Here is a 17427-nt window from a genome sequence, read left to right as displayed (position 1 = left end):
CCTGTGTCTGCTCAAGTTGCCCAGTATTTATGCTTTTAATGTGTTTTCTGTGCAAGGAAAGAAGTGCATTAGACTGAACCCTTCCCAGAGCAGACACCTGACATGGCTGTTGACAGTTAACAACTATTTCACGTGTGGTTTGGTGACTCAGCTGAAGGAAGCCACAGAGGAAGGCAGATGCTGCTTCAGAAATAAAACATTCAGCCCAGCTCACCAAAGTGAGCCCTTTAACACCTTCCCACCAACACCTTCTTGCCTCAGGGAAGAGCAGGAGCAGCACAGTTTTTGCTCAAGAATCCTCAAATAAGCTGAATCATGAAAACACAGCACGGATGAACTTGAGCAGCCTTTTTTTTGTCAATTGCTGCTTTGTTCAGGAGAATTATTTAAGGGAAGCAATGAAATCACCTGATAATTACAATTTCATTTCTATAATTCACTCTGCAGGCCCCTGTTAAAGCTTCACGTGAGCCAATTTTCAGCAGAGAACAAACACAGCCTGCAAACCCACAGGAACCAGGTTTAACATGAGAAATGTGACAAATCTGCCCTGAGCACTGGGTCAGGCTGCACGTGCCAGCACCAAGTGCCACCTGGGCCAGTGAGGTTTGGTAATGTGGGAAATGGATTCATAGGTAATATTTGTTATATATATAAACCACAAATATTATATCCATAATATATAATATTATAGATATTAATATATATTAGTATTTTATATATAATATATAAAATACATATTATAATATTATATACGATTTTTTTATATCTACATATATATATATATATATATATGAAGTATAGATATACCTTCATAAAACTAAAAATAAAATAATTTTTAAAACACCTCTCAGTTAGTCCATGTCTAAACCAAAAAACCCCCATAATCCAACAGGTAGGACATGGGGAAGTCAAAGCTAAAGAGAAGGAACTTGATGATTTATTTTAAAATGTATTTGTTAAAAATTCAAAGGGAAGAATGCAGCAATGAGGAGAGATTCCCTCTGCCCTGAGGGTCACCCACAGACTGCCCTTACTCTGGGGTAAGAGGCAGGAATGCCAAAATTTTATTTCTGACAAGAGAAACACCTTCATTTCAAACAGCTCAGGGTGGAAATTGTTTCCTGTGAAGGGCAAAGGCTGTCCCAGCCTGTGCTGCTGCAGTCAGAGCACGCAGGCACTCCTGTCCAAAGCTCTCACTGGTGCTCAGTCTGCAGATCCAGAAACACGACCTGAGGAAGTGCCTTGCTTGGGAAGGGAAATGTTAAATTCTCAAATGCCAAATCCTTGTCCTGTTAACCTTCACATTTCAGCACTGTTTGTGCTCCCTGCTCTGCTCAGGACATTTCCTGTCTCTACAAGCAGAAGACAAACGTTTCCCTGAGGGAGGAGCCACATCCCTCGTGGGTTTGGATGGGATGGTTTGCATCTGTGACATGGAGATGCTCTGCAGTCACCAGGCTCACACATCCATGTGTAAGGCTTGTCCTCAGCAGTGCTGAGATCATGCAATCATGGAGTGGTTTGTGTTTGGAGGGACCTGAGAGATCACCCAGTGTCACCCTGCCGTGGGCAGGGACACTTTCCACTGTCCCAGGGTGCTCCAAGCCCTGCCAGCCTGGCCTTGGGCACTGCCAGGGATGGGAAGTGCTGATGGTCTAAAGCCATGCCAGGAATCCCTAACTTAGCAGGCCAGCAGGGGATCAAGTCCTACCTCTCTGTAAAAAGAAAGCAACAATTTAACCTTTCAAACAAGATAATTTAAAACCCACATGGCTGCAAGTCTATAACTTTGCAATGTTTGTGATTTCAGCTGAGCTGCCTTTTTAATGCAGCCACAGCCAGCTAAAACTTTGCCTCTGAGAGCACTGAAAGCCTTTCAGGCTCAGGAGAAATCCACTTTATGGTGGGTAACACCTATTCCATCCCCATGCTGCTTCTACTGTTGAAGTGCTGGCATCTCAATGCAACAAACCCACAAAAACTGGATTTTTCCAGCAGAGTCACAGTACAGAAACAGGCCTGTTGGAATGCTCAGAGATTCCTGCACACACCAAAACCAACAAATGCTGCTCTGACACTTGTCTGAAGGCAGGAGCTCTGTCCTGGCAGTTAGGGAACAGGATGAAGTGTGGATCTGTGCTTCAGGAACCTGCTTTGCCCTGTGCTTACACAGGAGATGGTCCTTGAGAGCTGAACCAGGAGCAGGAGAAACACAAGGATTTAAAGGCTGGAGAGCTGCATAACAGTGAACAAGATAAAACTCCCACACTGTGTCCATCACACACAGATCCCCCGTGATTCCCTCACCCTCATTCCATTCCCATCCAAACCCACAATTCTCATCATCACATCTCTAACCACTGAATATTGTCCTTTCTACAGTTATCCCAGTTCAGCCAGAAACTGCCACTGGAATCAGTTCACTAAATGAGTTAGAAGAGGAATCATTTTGTTTTCAGCCTAACCTGATAGAAGCCAGGGGGAATTCTGCATTTCTCTGTCCCTCAGCCCAAGAGCTGTGAGGTTCTAAAGAGGGAGTTTGGGTTCAGACTGGCCTGCTCCTCTCTTAATCCTGTGAACCCCATCCTCCCAGAGAACGTGGCCACAGCAACACCAAACTCCACTGAGATATTTTTGCTTGGAAAACAATTAGAGATTTCTATTTTTATGAACACGAATCACTGTTGAATAAACAATACAACTCACTACCACTTGCAAAGTTTTATTTATAGATTTCATGCTGCAGAATGAATTATCTAGATCTGCAGAATCATAAGGAATAACTGCACGTGGGGACCAACTGCAGTATTTACAAATAAAAAGAATATACAGCTTCTTAAAAACACCTGAACACCCACAGCACTGGCCTGCCACTAAAATCGAGTCTGTCTGTTGGCTTGGTGAAATTAAAAATATCCTTCCCTGACAGATATTTCCAACCAGCATCATGAGGAGCAACCCACAACAATTAAGCAAGTCTGGTTTTTTAATTAGTTGTTTAAACCTTCCAACCAAGTTAACAAAAAACTCAATTCTGCTACAAAAAATGTCAGACCCAAACCAGTTCTGCAGAATGAAGTGATTTTATCTTGAAATCATGGAATGGTTTGGATTGAAGAGTTCTTAGAGACCATTCAGTTCCAACACACTACATGGGCAGGGACTCAACAATTTATTTGTGCCTCTGACACGATGAGGCCCCAGCAGCCACCCAGCCTTGCTCCACCCAAAAATGCCTGATGCAGCTCCTTGGAAGTGCTCTGAAGTGCTGTGCCAGCCTCCCCGGGTCACTCCTGGGCCCTGGACACCCCCAGCCCCGTTACCTTGCGCACGTGGCAGGAGAAGAGGATGTTCATGTACTTGTCCTTGCGCTTCAGCTCGTTGGCCACAGGGGTGAAGGAGCCTGAGCTCTGGGGGCCGTCTGGTTTCTGGAAGAGCAGAGACAGGCTCAGGACATGGCTCCCTCCACCCTTCCGTGCTTTGGGAAACCAAACCTTGACACACCAAAATGCTCCAAGGAAGGATGGAGTAAAGGGAAGCAATCAAATCTGCCTAGAAAGAATTTCTCTCAGTCCCTGTGTTTTCCATTCTCCCCAGCATTTTAGTCTCCCTGTTTGCAGAGACAGCTGATGGCACTGCTTTAGTGCTCCTCAGGATTCATAAAAATCACTCCTAGTGCAGTGGAAGTCAAGGTTTTGAACCCACATGAACAGAGGAAATTTCTAAGTACTTCTCCTCCCAATAAACCAAGGCTCACTTTCCCGAATTTTCCCCTTCCAGCACCCTGAGCCCAGGCCCCCCTCACTCACCAGTGCGATGTAGTTGCCCTGCCAGGCTCTCTGGAGGCCAATGTCAGCCCTGTGGCCCTTCAGCAGCTCCATGGCAGCCACCTTGGCCCTCAGCTGAGGCAGCAGCTCTGGGGGCACGCTCCGGATGAGCTCGGCCGCTCTCCACCTGCCACCAAAGCAAGGCCTGGGTCAGCCCCAGCCTGGACCTCGCCCAGGAAGGACTCCTGCCGCCAGAGCAGCAGCACAAGGACACCCTCAGAGTCCTGCCCAGGTGTTCCTAAAGCTGCAAAGGTCAGCTGATGTTTTAAAGTCATGTCTCACCTCCAACCTGACAGGTCTGGGTGCCACACTCCCTATCCCACACCACAAGTCAACCACTGCTGCATGTGTTTGCAAGCCCATTTTTGGGCTCATTTACAGCACCACTCTCCTCTAACAGCTGAATTTGGCCCCTCAGTTCCAACTGCACCATGGAACAGGGCAGGGCAGCCCATCCATTGCCCCATACCACACCCCAGCCTTCAGCAGCAGCAGCAGAACTCCAGGGTAAATGCTATAAAAAGGCTTTTTAGCAGCCAAAATTCTGTAGTTCTGGTAACTGAGCTAATTCTGAAAGCAGGACACTCCCCAGACAGGCTGTGGGTGGATGGATGTCTCTCCTGAAGAGGCAGTTGGAGAAAATAACAAAGCTGACTTGATCTAAAGCTGCTGGAACTGCCCTGCAAGCTGATGGCTGGACAGGAGGTCTCTGAAAGCCCCTCCAGACAACATTTCTCTTATTCAGCCACTTTCAGAAGTCATCATTTCTCAAACTGGAATTGTAACTACTTTGCCTACAGCTTCCCAGGGGAAAAAAAACCACCAGCCTTTAGATACTGGGAGGTTTAATGAAGGTACAAACACCTGTTCTGCACACAGAACATGGGTGACAAGGGGAACATCACTCATTTTACTGCAGAAAAACACTAAGTTACTACAAGAAGTCTTGAGGAAATCCAGAAAATTCTTTTTCTCTCCTCCTCATCCAAAAGCAGCTGCTCCTTCTTTTCAAAACCAACCACAAAGGCCAGAAAGGGGCCAAGGAAGGAAACACAATATTTATCATAATGGAACAACCCGGCCTGGTGCCCTTGGCCATGGCATGGGGTGAAACTGCATGGGCTTTAAGATCAAAAGCACTCTGAGATTCTGTGATTCAACAGTAAATCTTTGGATCAGAATTATCTGCCTGGTCAAGGGCATGAAGCCAGCAACACCCAGATCATATCCTTCAGCCAGATGTCCCTGGGACTGATGCCTTGTGAAGGCTGACCTAGAACAGAGACTAGATAGAGCTAAAGAATAAAGTAGGGATTTATTAGGAGGCCTTAATGGATCCTTGGGTAGTACAAGAGCCCAGCCAGGGCTACACCTCAGATGAACTTAAAATGCTCACAAAATGTTCCAGTGGTCACAGGGTCTCTCACTTTTATAAGTTTTGGTCTATTAGCATATTGTGTTGTCATCATATTGCAAAAGTTCCATACTGTTGTCTCCTTATCACAAAAGTTTCATAACTTCTTGGGGTTTTCTCATGGGCAGCTCTTCAGAGCACTGTCTCTTTCTTCCTCACAAAGCAGCCAACTGACTCCAGTTCCCTTCTCAGCCAGACAAGACACTCTTTTATAGCACTCTTTTTCTCACTGGTCACCACTGTGGCCTGTTCAAGTCAGGCCTGTTCCTAATCTTTGGTAATTGGCCCAGCTGCAACTCCTTAGGGGTGAGATTACTTTCTGCACTATCTTTATTTTCTTATATTCCAACCCCCCATATATTGGAGTTCATTGTCCAATTACAGATTTAGCCCATGCAGTCCCATCCTTGTTTTTCTCTCCTCAGCCCACGTTGTTTACGCCCTTGGGCCTGAGATTTGGATCATTTGTCCTTGGTCCCCAGCTGGAGAAGGAATTGTTTTGTCTCCCTGCTCTGTGCAGAGAGCTCACCATCCCCTCATGTGAAGCCCAGACCCACGCACTAAAGCAGCACAGAACCTGGAAGATAGAAAAGCTAAACCTGCAGCAGCAGGCGCGCCGTACCTGTGGTAGATGTCCTGCAGAGCCTCCTGGAAGCGGAGCAGCACCTTGGGCGGCGCGGGCCAGGCGATGGCGCGGCCGCGGTCGGGCAGCTGGCGCACGCCGCGGAAGCGCCGCAGCAGCTCGCGCAGGTGGGCGCGCACCTTGTGGCGCCGGTAGTGGCGCGCGATGGCCCGCGCCGCCCGCGCCCGCCGGTAGCGCAGCCGCGCCAGCGCGCCCCTCCACACCTGCGGGACACAAGCGGGCCGTCAGAGGACTGCTGCACTCCTCCTGGGCTGCACAGGTTCGTAATGTCATTGCGAGGGAAGGGAGTTCCCGCTGCCGGCCAAATTCAGGTAGAGCACGACTGAAACACCGTGTTTGTGACTGAGATCTCCACCTGAGGAAGGCATGGAGCAGAGGAGGCCACAGCAATGATCCAACGGCCCCTCTGGAGCCAGGCTGGGAGCTGGGGGTGCTCACCTGCAGAGGAGAAGCTCCAGGGAGAGCTCAGAGCCCCTGGTCGGCCCTGAAGGGGCTCAGGAGAGCTGGAGAGGGACTGGGGACAAGGCATGGAGGGACAGGGCACAGGGAATGGCTCCCAGTGCCAGAGGGCAGGGATGGATGGGAGATTGGGAATGAGGAATTGTTCCCTGTGAGGGTGGGCAGGCCCTGGCACAGGGTGCCCAGAGCAGCTGGGGCTGCCCCTGGATCCCTGGCACTGCCCAAGGCCAGGCTGGACGCTGGGCCTGGAGCAGCCTGGGACAGGGGAAGGTGTCCCTGTCTGTGGCAGAGCGTGGCACCAGATGAGATTTAAAGTCTCTTCCAACCCAAACCATTCCATGATTCTGTGCTAATTGAAACAATTATTGAGAAACAATTTTAACTCTGATTAAAGAAAAGATTGCTCTGAAAATAGCCTGGGGAATATCTATTCTGGCCATGTGTGGAAAAACAAATATACAAACCAAAGGATATTCCCCAAACTTCTGGGATGGGGCCCAGCTTCTCCAGTGTCACTGTGAGTTATGTTTTGTCGGGAGAGCACCACGAGCAGAACACACAGCAGCTCCTGGGCTTCTCCTGGCACCTCCTGCCAGAGGACACTCTGGGAAGTGATGCTGGAAGGCTGCTCCGTGCTGACGTGGCTGTGACAGTGACAGTGCATGTGGCTGTGACAGTGACAGTGCACAACACCAGCCACCAAGGAGGAGCCCCAGGCAGGAGGAAGTGGCTGCTGCCATCCTGTAAGCAGAGGAGCTGGCATTCCCTGGCATTCCCCAGGGATCCTTCCCCACCTGTACTCACCTACCAACACAACCCACCGAGCAGAAGACTGTATTTATTTTCCTTGCATAATTGAACTGGAAGGATAACGAGCCTCCCTGCTCACCACAGTCCTGTCACAGACTTTATTTTCCTCTGAGAAAGATCCCACAGCACTGCTGGTGCACATCAAGCCTTCTATTTACAGAAGGATTAATTAACTACCTGAGGCTGTTTTCAACACAACAGTTGCTTTGTGGAGCTGATGTCAGAGGCTCTCCTGACAGCTTCACTGACAATCCTGCCATGCAACCCAGAAAAGCCCATGCAGCAACCAGTGCAGAGCTGTGAGGGGCTGCTGCTCTCTAGACATGCTCAGTTTAAAGAGAAACACAGAGGTTTTGGGTTCCCAACTGTTCAGAAGCAGAGAACTCTCTTCTTTCTACCTCTGTCAGAGTTCTCTCTCCTCATTCTCCTTCGGCCTCACTGTCCCTGTGGGGGATGTCTCCCTTTCCCTACAGACACAACCCATGAGCTCTGGCTGAGCCTGGGCAGCTCTTGAGCACCCAGCACTTTATGGAGCATCAAACTCATCAGTGGAGCCCATTTGTGCTCTCACACACCAGAACAGAGCCCAGACCCTGCACAATCCTGCCCACATAGAATCACAGCATTACAGAATGATTTGGGTTGGGAAAAACCTGAAAGATCCTCCATTGCCACCCCTGCCATGGCAAGGACACCTCCCACTGTCCCAGGCTGCTCCAGCCCCAGTGTCCAGCCTGGCCTTGGGCACTGCCAGGGATGCAGGGGCAGCCCCAGCTGCTCTGGGCACCTGTGCCAGGGCCTGCCCACCCTGCCCGGGAACAATTCCTCATTCCCAAGATCCCATCCATCCCTGCCCTCTGGCAGTGGGAGCCATTCCCTGTGTCCTGTCCCTCCATGCCTTGTCCCCAGTCCCTCTCCAGCTCTCCTGGAGCTCCTTTAATGCCTGGAAGGGCTTTGAGCTCTCCCTGGAACCCCCCTTCTCCAGGCTGAACATCTCTCCTAGTGGAAGGTGTCCCTGCCCCTGGCAAGGGGTGGCACTGGATGGTTGACACCTGAGAACAGCCCAAGGTGGCTGAAGGCAAGGAGCTCCATGGCAGCCTCAGCCCCTGCCAGGGCTGCTCTCCAGGGAGGGTGTGGGGATAAAGAGCATTTCAGTGGCTGAGGGAAGAGCTGGGGAAGCAAGGCAGGACATGGGACAGTGAAGAGAAAGGCAAGAGCAGGAAGCACAAAAGCCACAGCAGAAAGCAGCACTGCTGGTTTCAGCACACCAACCAAAGCCAGGGAGCTGGGACTGAGAACCTCATCCCTGTGTGCAGCTAAAATAATAAACAACATGTTCCTTATTTATTCCTTGAGGCCATTAGACAGAGGAGGCAGCACCCCCTGCACACGTGCTGTGCTCAGCAGTCACTGCTGCCACACTCTGTTACCACTGTGGTTTTAGCTCAGACCTGCTGCAGCTTCAGCCTTGCAAAGGCCCTCAGAGCTGCTGGGAAGCTCAAGGCTCAAAGCTTCCTGCCTAAACCAGACTTGCACAAGGCCTGGATTTCACCCAAAGAGTGTAAGGCTGGATTAAAGTTGGCATTTCCCTGTCTGAGGGCAGGGCAGAGCAGGCTCTGAAACTCTGGATTTGACAGAATCACCAGCTAGGATCCAAAAACTGAGCATCCAAAGAGTACTGGGGAAATTTTTTAAAAGCAAAGAAGATTTGGATTGCTTGAGATACTTAAGCATAGACTGAAGAGTCATAAAATATACCTGTAAGGGATGTATGGACAACAAACAAAATCAACTGGGCAAAACCCTACTGCCAATTTCTCATTTTTGAATTTAATAAGAACAGAAATGAGGAACAAAGGGCTCCAGGCCGCAGTGAACAGTCCTTGGGTATTACAGAGGACCTCAAGAAAAGAACACACACAGTAAATCCCTGTAAGCTGCTCAAGACTTTGCAAAGCCTCACTGCTGTCAGCTGTTCCCTGGACCATTTGAGACACAGAACAAAGTCTTGGTTTTGCTTCCTTGGGCTGAAGCAGACATGCTGTTGAGGGAAGTCTCTCGCTGTGGTTACTTCTCCCACCAGTCAGACATCCCTGGAACAAAGGCTGGAACAGATTGCCCCGATGTTGTATCAGCTGCATCGCTGCAGAAATTGGCTTCACAGCAAGAGGTGTCACAATTGTACAAACACTGGCCTCCCAAATCCAATTATCCAGCTCAGACATGCCCCTGGCTACACACACAGCAAACCATTAATGAAAAGCATGTTCTCAAATCAAGTTGTCATAACTGGAGAACCCCCTGCCAGTGAGGACCTTCCATGGCACCACGGCAGCGCCTCAAAGGTGAGGAAACAGTCAAAGGGAAGGACAAACTTCTCCCAGGGAATGGGGGACAAATATTTTCTAAATTAACTGTTTTTCTGGCTTTGTGGTTTTCTTTTCCACTTCAGGGCTCATTGCAGCTCAAAGAAGCCCCTCAGTAATGCTGAGCTGCCACGGTGACTTGGCTTCCCATGGTCCCATGGAGCCTTCCAGAAACATGGAATGGTCAATCCAGGGGACAAGAGGAGGGGTCAAAGCACAGAACTCCCTGTTGGGCAGGGACTTTGTGTAGCTGTGAGCAGCAGGACATAGATAAGACAAACAAGGATCACAGAATCTTGGAATCACAGGATGGTTTGGGTTGGAGAGAACCTTAAAAATGATCCAGTTCCAGCCCTCTGCCTTGGGCAACCTTCTGCTATCCCAGGTAGCTCCAGGCCCCATCCAGCCTGGCCTTGGACACTTCCAGGGATCCGGGGGCAGCCCCAGCTGCTCTGGGCACCCTGTGCCAATGCATTTCCAGAACAAGCAGCTCCAGGAGGCTGGAGTGTTCCTGCCAATTCACACCTTCCTCAGGTTTGAATACTCTACCCAATGCACCTTTTCAGTTCATAACTCAAGAACATTGAGCCCTGTAAGATGAAATGAAACACATCAAATTTCCAGAGGGAAGTTTACACTGCCTGTGATAGATTCTCCTGTTGCAAAGGTACTGCTCTAGTTGTGTTTTGGGGGCCAAGGAGGGCCAAACTCCAACAGAAGTATTTGTGCATGCAGGGTTCTCCTTCTCCCCTTTATGCCTTTGCACCCAAGGTAAGTTCCAAGGGAATTTCATGCCCAGTTCCAAAGGGACCCAGTAGATCATCCCTCAGACCTGACAGCCACAGGCACCTCAGAATTCCCACTTCAATCCAGCCACATCCCAGCCAGCTGGGGGCTTCACTGACCTTGCATTTAGAGAGTCCTTACAGCCAGAGTAAACCAGCCTGGGATGGCAGAGCCCTGTGCCATCCCTCCCACAGGCAAGAATAAATCCATACTTCCCGTTCCCCCCTCCTGTGGCTTTCCCTGCTGGTTAACCTGATTTCCCATGGGAATGAGACTGAAGATCACCCTGTCCCTGCCTGACCTCCTGAGATTGCCCTGACAGCTCCTGAATCCTGAGCCAGCTCCCAGCCAAGCTGACAGAGGAGCAGGAGCCTCCACGAGGCCAAGTCCCTTTATCTTTCAGGAAAAATCAGCCACAGGGCAGAAGGAGCCTGAAATCAGAGTGACATTGCTGGAACAGCTTCAGCTCCAGTTCCAGAGCCATCTGCCTCCCCAGATCCCAAATCCCAACCAGCAGACAGAGCCACCAACTGCCAGCCAAGCACCACAGGCAGAGGAGCCCAGGAGGGCCTGGCAGCATCCCAGAGGATGAGGGGCTGGAAATGCATGTGGGGCACGAGGGAGGGGCTGGAGGAGGCCATGGCTCCCAAAGAACCAGTTTGGTGGCAGTTTTCCAAGTGCCCCTCTGGAGCAGCCTCCAGGGCAGTGCCATCGATCAGAGCCCAGCCCAGGGACCGAGCAGGAGCAGAGGGACAGGACATGGAGTGGATTGTCCCCAGGGGGAAAGCACCAGGAGACACGGCAGGGGAGGGGAACAACCAGCAGCATGAGCTGATTCCTCAGTGTGAGCAAGCAGGGAAGGGCCCACGAGCAAACCACGGACACAAGAGCAGAGACAATGAGGATTATGTTGGAAAGAAAATGGAAAGAAAAAGGAAGGGTTTTTTTGGCTTAAACCCCCCCCCCCCCAAAAAAGCACTGTAAACCAAACAACAAACCAAGAAACATTCCCTTATCCAGCTCCCACCCATGGTCTCTCCTCACCTCTTTCAATATCTTTGCCTTCTCTGTGTTTGTCCTCCTAAAATTCGGGGGAGGAAAAATGAAGAAGGCAATGGAAATCAGGACTGAAGGGCTAAGACAGGGATAGAGAGAAAGGAAAAGGTTGGAAAAACAAAGTCTGAACACAGCTCAACCTCTTGACCATTACAAAGAATATTTATTTCTATACAGCTGCTCCCAGTGGGGAAGTTCTTTCTTCACTCTCCAGAGACCTCTGCCAACTCCACAGTGTTTTAAATGAGATGTTTCACAGAAACATCAACCATGGAATCCCAAACCCCAGCTGGAAGGGACCTTAAAGCCCATCCAGTCCCACCCCTGCCAGGGGCAGCTCCCACTATCCCAGGCTGTTCCAAGCCCCATCCAACCCAGCCTTGGACACTCCCAGGGATGGGGCAGCCACAGCTTTCCCCCAGTCCCTTTTATTCTCTCAGTTAAGGCCAACCCAGAGGTGGAAATGACCCCTGGGGACACGAAAAGCTCCAGACCAAGGGATCTCCTCCTGCACAGCCCTGGCTTCAGTGATCCCAGCAGTGTCCCAAGGGATGATCCCACGACTCCCAGTGCAGCAGCTGCTTTGGTAGCTTCTAAAGCAGGGACTTGCACCAACAGCATTCAGCCAAAGCAAGAGACACATCTCAGCTTAAGGGAAGCACTGATTTTTTTTTTTTTCTTAAAGAATATTTAATTCACTTGTTTTTTGATTAAAATTTAATCAATTAAAATTCAGAATGGCAGGGGAGATCTGAACATACCTTCAGAATCAGTTTAAAAGCCTCACTGAGCTTCCAACAGAGTTTCCAAGATTAAAGAAACCTCACATCCAAGATCACATCCATCACCTCAGCAGAACATAAATCCTCCACACCCATCTATGCATTACAGCCTTGTCTGCAGGCTGCAGGCTCTCCATGCTCTGAATGTGCCATCAAAAAAACGAGAAAAAAGGGAAGAAAGAAGGAAAACTATTAAATGGGCCCTACAGAGCACAGGGAAAGCCAGCAGAGCAGCCAGGGTGGGCCCAGGATGCAGCCTTGCCTGTACATCTCCCATGGAAAAAGGGATAATCTAGATTTGACCTAGATGCTGCAATCCCTGTGAATGCAGAAAAAACCCACACAGCTCCCAATCCAAGCACATGAGTGAGCAAACAAATGCCCAGGATTCAGCAAACAAACCCAGCTCAGCTAAATTAAACCCCAGAGTGGTATTTTGGAGCACTTCTGCAAGGAAACAAACCTTGGAAAACTCCTCCATTCCTGCTGCACCACAAACACCTTCTCCCACCACCCTCCTTCGGCCAACCCGGACTGCTCCATGATCAATATTCCATCTGTCCCAACCCCTGGTTTGCCCTCCAGGCAGCCCAACTGGTGAGAATCAAATCATTCAGGCAGGCAGGAAGCTCCCTGCTCGGCTCTGAAGGCTCTCACACGGGCAGGTTATTCAGTATTTAGTGCCAGCGCAGAGGAGCCGCACGCGCGGCGTCACGGGCTCCCACCTCCAGTGCCCCCAGCCCTGACTGCTCCAAGGGCACCTCCACAGGGCAGGGCTGTCACGGAGTGCCTCAGAGCTCACTCACAGCCCCAGGATGTGATCTGCCTTTTCCTGGTTTGAGTAAATGTGGATCCCATAAAGGTCTGAGGCAAAGGGTTTAAATCAAAGGCTCCCTGTTCTCCCAAATCACCTCAGAGAGCAGCGAGGGGGAAAAGCTGCTGCATTTGCTGAGAGCTGTTTTCTCTTTCCACATAAGTCAGCTGAACAATGTTCATTCTATTGCTTTGCTTAAAAGCAACAATATTCCACAGGCTGGAAAGAGAGAAGGGTCCCACTCTGAGATTAATTAGCTGGCACTAACAAGAGCATGTTCAATAAGGAACATAAAAACCACCAAAGGAGCCATGCTTCAGCAGGTCCCAGGTGTGGGATGCAGCCCCATCTCAGCTCCAGGTTCCTCCTGCAGCTCCTTCTGCAGCTCAGCCACAGCTGCAGCAAACACCCCCCGTGTCCTGGGACAGGGATGAGATCCCCAACCCTGGGAAAGCTCCCAACCATCCCCCAGCATGGAGCTGCTGGTCCTTGGGTGCTCTTTGTGGTGTCCCATGGGCCTGACAGGGCACCTCATAAATCCTGGCTGCACCCTGCAGGACTTCCTGCCTTTGGCAACTCCAGGAACCACAGAATCTCCTGGAGGAATTGTGCTTTTTGCCCTGTTTTACACCACACTGGCAGCTCTGTCACAGCTCAAAGCAGGCTTAAAGAGACCTTGAGGTGCAGCAGATCACAACCTTTGAAAAGGTGGAAAGCTCAGGCACAACAAAAGCTCATTCCCTCCCATGGTAACAATGTGGAAGCATCAGCAGCAAAGGCTGAATCTGCTCTTTCCAATTTGCCTGGGGTACACATGGATGAACATGGAAAAAAATCCTCTCCACCTGTGAAAGGCAGAGCTAGAACCTGGAATGATTTACAAGATCAGAGCCACCAAAGGTTCGTTTAACCAACTCATGAGAGCACAAATGTTCTCTCTGATGTGGCAAGAGGTTCAGGGAAGAGTTTGGGGTTTTGTTTGTGTTTTGTTTTTCCCCACCTGTATTGGAAACAGAAAGCCAAGCTTTAAGGTTGCTCCAACAGCCATGAAGCTCCAGGTGACCCAGCTGGGACACCAGACCCTGGAACAGGCTGTTTCCCTGCTCTCCATACTCTGCTGGACTGTATTTTACACAGTGGTGCACACTCACAGCACCCTCTCTCCTCCTCTCTTGCTCAGCTGTAGTGGATATTTACACTTATTTAGGTTACAGAGTGTTTCCACAGAATTTCCTGGAGCAGAAGCACATCAAGAAGGTATCCAGGTGTCTCCAGGTACCTGCTACTGAAAGGGCAGGATCCAGCTCCTGCTTTTCCCCCACAGGCAAGTCCCCAGTTCTTGCCAGCATGACCATTCCTCCGAAGGCAGCTGAGCTGTTGTGGGGCTAAACTGGCAGAAATTCCCTCTTCTCTTCCGTTTTTTATGGTAAGAGGTAAAGCATTTTTAAAATGCTTTGGCATTTTCTGGGTGGGCAGGGTGGATTTCTTTGCCTCAGTGCCTTCCCTGGAAGCAGGCAGGGATGCTCCTAGCCCAGGGAAGGGGAGCAGCATGGCTGGAGCTGTGGGATCAGTCAGTGTTACTGCAGGGGATGGAGCCAGCTCTTCCTCCTTCCCTGCACCTGGTCCTGGCAGCTCCCAGCCCCTGCTCCTCGGGAAGGAGCCACAGCATCTCCTGTCACAGCTCCTCCCTGCCAGAGCCTCTCCAGACCACAGCCTGGGACCAGGATACAAATCCATATGTCATTACAGACCTGCTCCTGCTGAGCGCCGGCGTGCACAAACACTGCCTGGGGATGGAGAACGCCTGGAGCCCAGGGGCAAACCCACTCCGTCCCCTCTGCCTGGGTCACTGGCCCAAACCCTGTCAGGAAACACCTCCTGTGTCCATGGAGGAGCCTCCCCGTGTGGCTGAGGCTTCCCTGTGTCCCGAGCTCCCAGGGCTGGTGGGGCTGGAGCGGGAAGGTGAAACAGGGAACGGTGACACGGAATGATGCCACGGCTCTGTGCTGCTCTCCCTGCAGGCTGGGGAGTGTTGCCATGGTGATGGCAGCTCCCGAGCCTCTGCAGAGCCCATCTGGCTCCACGGACACGCCGGGATGCCCAAGGACACCTCGGGATGCCCAGGGCACGTCCCAGGGCCGGCCCTGCCCCTCCCAGCCCCCGTTGCTGGGCTGTGTCCCAGGAGGGGCTGGGCTGCACTCAAGGACATTCCTGCTGCTCCCGTGCCAGGCAGGAAGATTTCGGGAGCGATTCCATCCGCAGCTGTGCCGGCCTGATAAAATGACACCGAAATAGTGCAGTAAATTATAGTGACAGGAGCCATCATCTGCACAGCCCGCACGTGCCGCCTGCCCGGGCTTTCTTCCCCGAACAAAGCTCTGCTCTGCACAGCTAATGAGCCTGTGGGAGCCTTTCCAAGGGCAGGAAAAGCAGCAGAGCTTCATGGCAGCTTTTTTTTTTTCATTTTTTATTTGTATGATTAACATTAGAGCTGCTCCATTTGCATTCAGGGTGACAGTCACAGAGCTGGCAGGAGCACAGGTACAGCAAATAAACCCTAAAGCACCACATGAAGCAACCTCAGCTGGGGCTCCTGGAGTGACCCTTTGGTGTGGTGTCCCTGCTGCCATATGGGGCTTGTGACACTGGACACAGCTCTCACTTGCTGAATTCTCCTGGAGCCAGCAAGTTGCCACGGTTAAATCACATCACATCTGCTCACTGACTGCGTTGGGGCAGAAGGAAAATTACAGCCTGGAATCTCACTGACATTTTACCACAGGAAAAAAAGGAGTGTGAAAGATAAATCTAAAGGTGAAGACATCCCAGAGATGTGGAACAAAAGAAAGTAAAATTATCTATTTAAACTAGATGTCAGTTTTAATTCGATTTAACCAAACTGGTAAGCACCATTACACAAAGGCAGCAGCACTGTGGAGGGTTAAGGGTCACTGGATGAGGAAGCTCCCCAGATAATTAGTGAGTCCCTTCTGGAAAGCCTCTGATTTGCAGGACACCCATAAGTCACAGAATACACATCATTAGAAAAAGAGCTGTTAAATCTAAATGTGGATTCTTTCACTTACACTCATTCCTGTGCAGAGGAAAACACCCCTGGGCCCCAGGCCGGGATCAGCTGCTCTAAGGCTGCTCTCACATCTGCCTCAGCTTGTGTCACACAAGCGCCCATTGTCACCACACTACATGTCATCTTCTCTTGTCTTTCCCTTTTCCTAAATTCAAATTTGAGGAACTCCAATGCAATAGAAGGCTCAGTTATTTAAAAGAAAATCAAATCTTTCTAGATGTGCTCAGTTTGCCTCCCTCAGCCTTTGATGCTCACAGTCAAAACTACAGAAGGAAAAAAGAGCAAGAATTAAATTTCCCTGTGAGTTGTTAATGAACAATTGAAAACAAGTTGGGAACAGAAATGACAGGCAAAATTGCCTTGATGCTTTCAGAGCTCAGAGAAGGCCTCATCAGATCCCTCCTCTTTGATTTTTGATTGTTGACTGTACCTTTTCCAGCACTGCCCAACTCCACCGGCCCCATCTGCCGGCAGCAGAGCCAGGGAGGGATCCCAGCCAGGGCTGGGAGCAGAGTTAACAGGAGACAAGAGAAACACTGGAAATGGAGACAAAGGCAAGCTTTTGTCAGGTAGGTTTAACACGCTACAAGGTCTCTAATCCACACCTATTGACACCAGCTCAACACCTTCTCTTTAGCTGACCTGTTTAACGAGCATTTAATGATTCATTGAGTGTTTCTCGGTTTAGCTGTGAGTTCCAGGACTCTGAAAAGCTCCTCTGCATTTGAGAGCCTGGTTGAGGAGCCCAGCCAGTGAGTGAAAGCAGAGAGGGCTCAGCTACGGGGAAGGAGCTCTAGGAGGACACCCAGATTTCTCCAGAGTCCTCATTTCCTTGAACACTAGAGAAGAAGTTTGTCTTTTATGATCCTTTATGAAGTAAGTTAGTACTCCCTGAAGATTTCTCACAGAAAAATAACAAAAAGATGCCTCCATGTCCTGTTTCAGTCCTCAGACAGACTCATGGTGGTCCCTCCCCACCCTAGGGAGAGCAGGACACAGGACAGGGAGGTTTGTGAAGCACAGGACAACGTGCACCAGCATTTTAATTTCTATCACTTTTGCTGACTGTGGCAACAAGGAAACCCCCAGAAGCACTACAGTTATTCCACACCTGATGCCACACAAACCTATTGCAGAAAAGCCTCTGTGGAGCAAAGGAGTTGATCCATGACACCTAAGCAGGTTATTTACCTTCCAGGGGCAAAAAAAATCCTTTGCCCTGCTGTCTTTGATGCTGAGCTCACTCCAGATCCAGCCCAGACAATGTAATTCTGGAGCTGGCAGCAAACTCACAGAACTGACAAGTTGCTGTTAAAAGTGTGCCTCTCACTGGATTTATCTGAAGGAGGAGCTTGGAGCTCACTGAGCCATGATCTGCT

The 17427-nt window shown here is 50.2% G+C and overlaps 1 protein-coding gene across 1 annotated transcript in view; it reads right to left on the bottom strand.

Moving 5' to 3' along the window:
* MYO1D (myosin ID) overlaps window positions 1–17427 on the bottom strand; it is a 154113-nt gene that overhangs the window by 65431 nt on the left and 71255 nt on the right. The window contains exons 17-19 of the mRNA XM_039700853.1: window positions 5867–6090; window positions 3813–3957; window positions 3327–3431 (exon numbers count right to left, since the gene is read on the bottom strand). Of these exons, the coding sequence (XP_039556787.1) occupies window positions 3327–3431; window positions 3813–3957; window positions 5867–6090 (474 nt within the window). The remainder of the gene's footprint in view (window positions 1–3326; window positions 3432–3812; window positions 3958–5866; window positions 6091–17427) is intronic.

Source organism: Passer montanus, unplaced genomic scaffold (genome assembly GCF_014805655.1).
Source record: "Passer montanus isolate IOZ18808 unplaced genomic scaffold, ASM1480565v1 scaffold145, whole genome shotgun sequence".
NCBI classification, from domain to species: Eukaryota; Metazoa; Chordata; class Aves; order Passeriformes; family Passeridae; genus Passer; species Passer montanus.
Note: the sequence above shows the minus strand (reverse complement) of the source record. Positions and strands in the feature narration are given on the sequence as shown.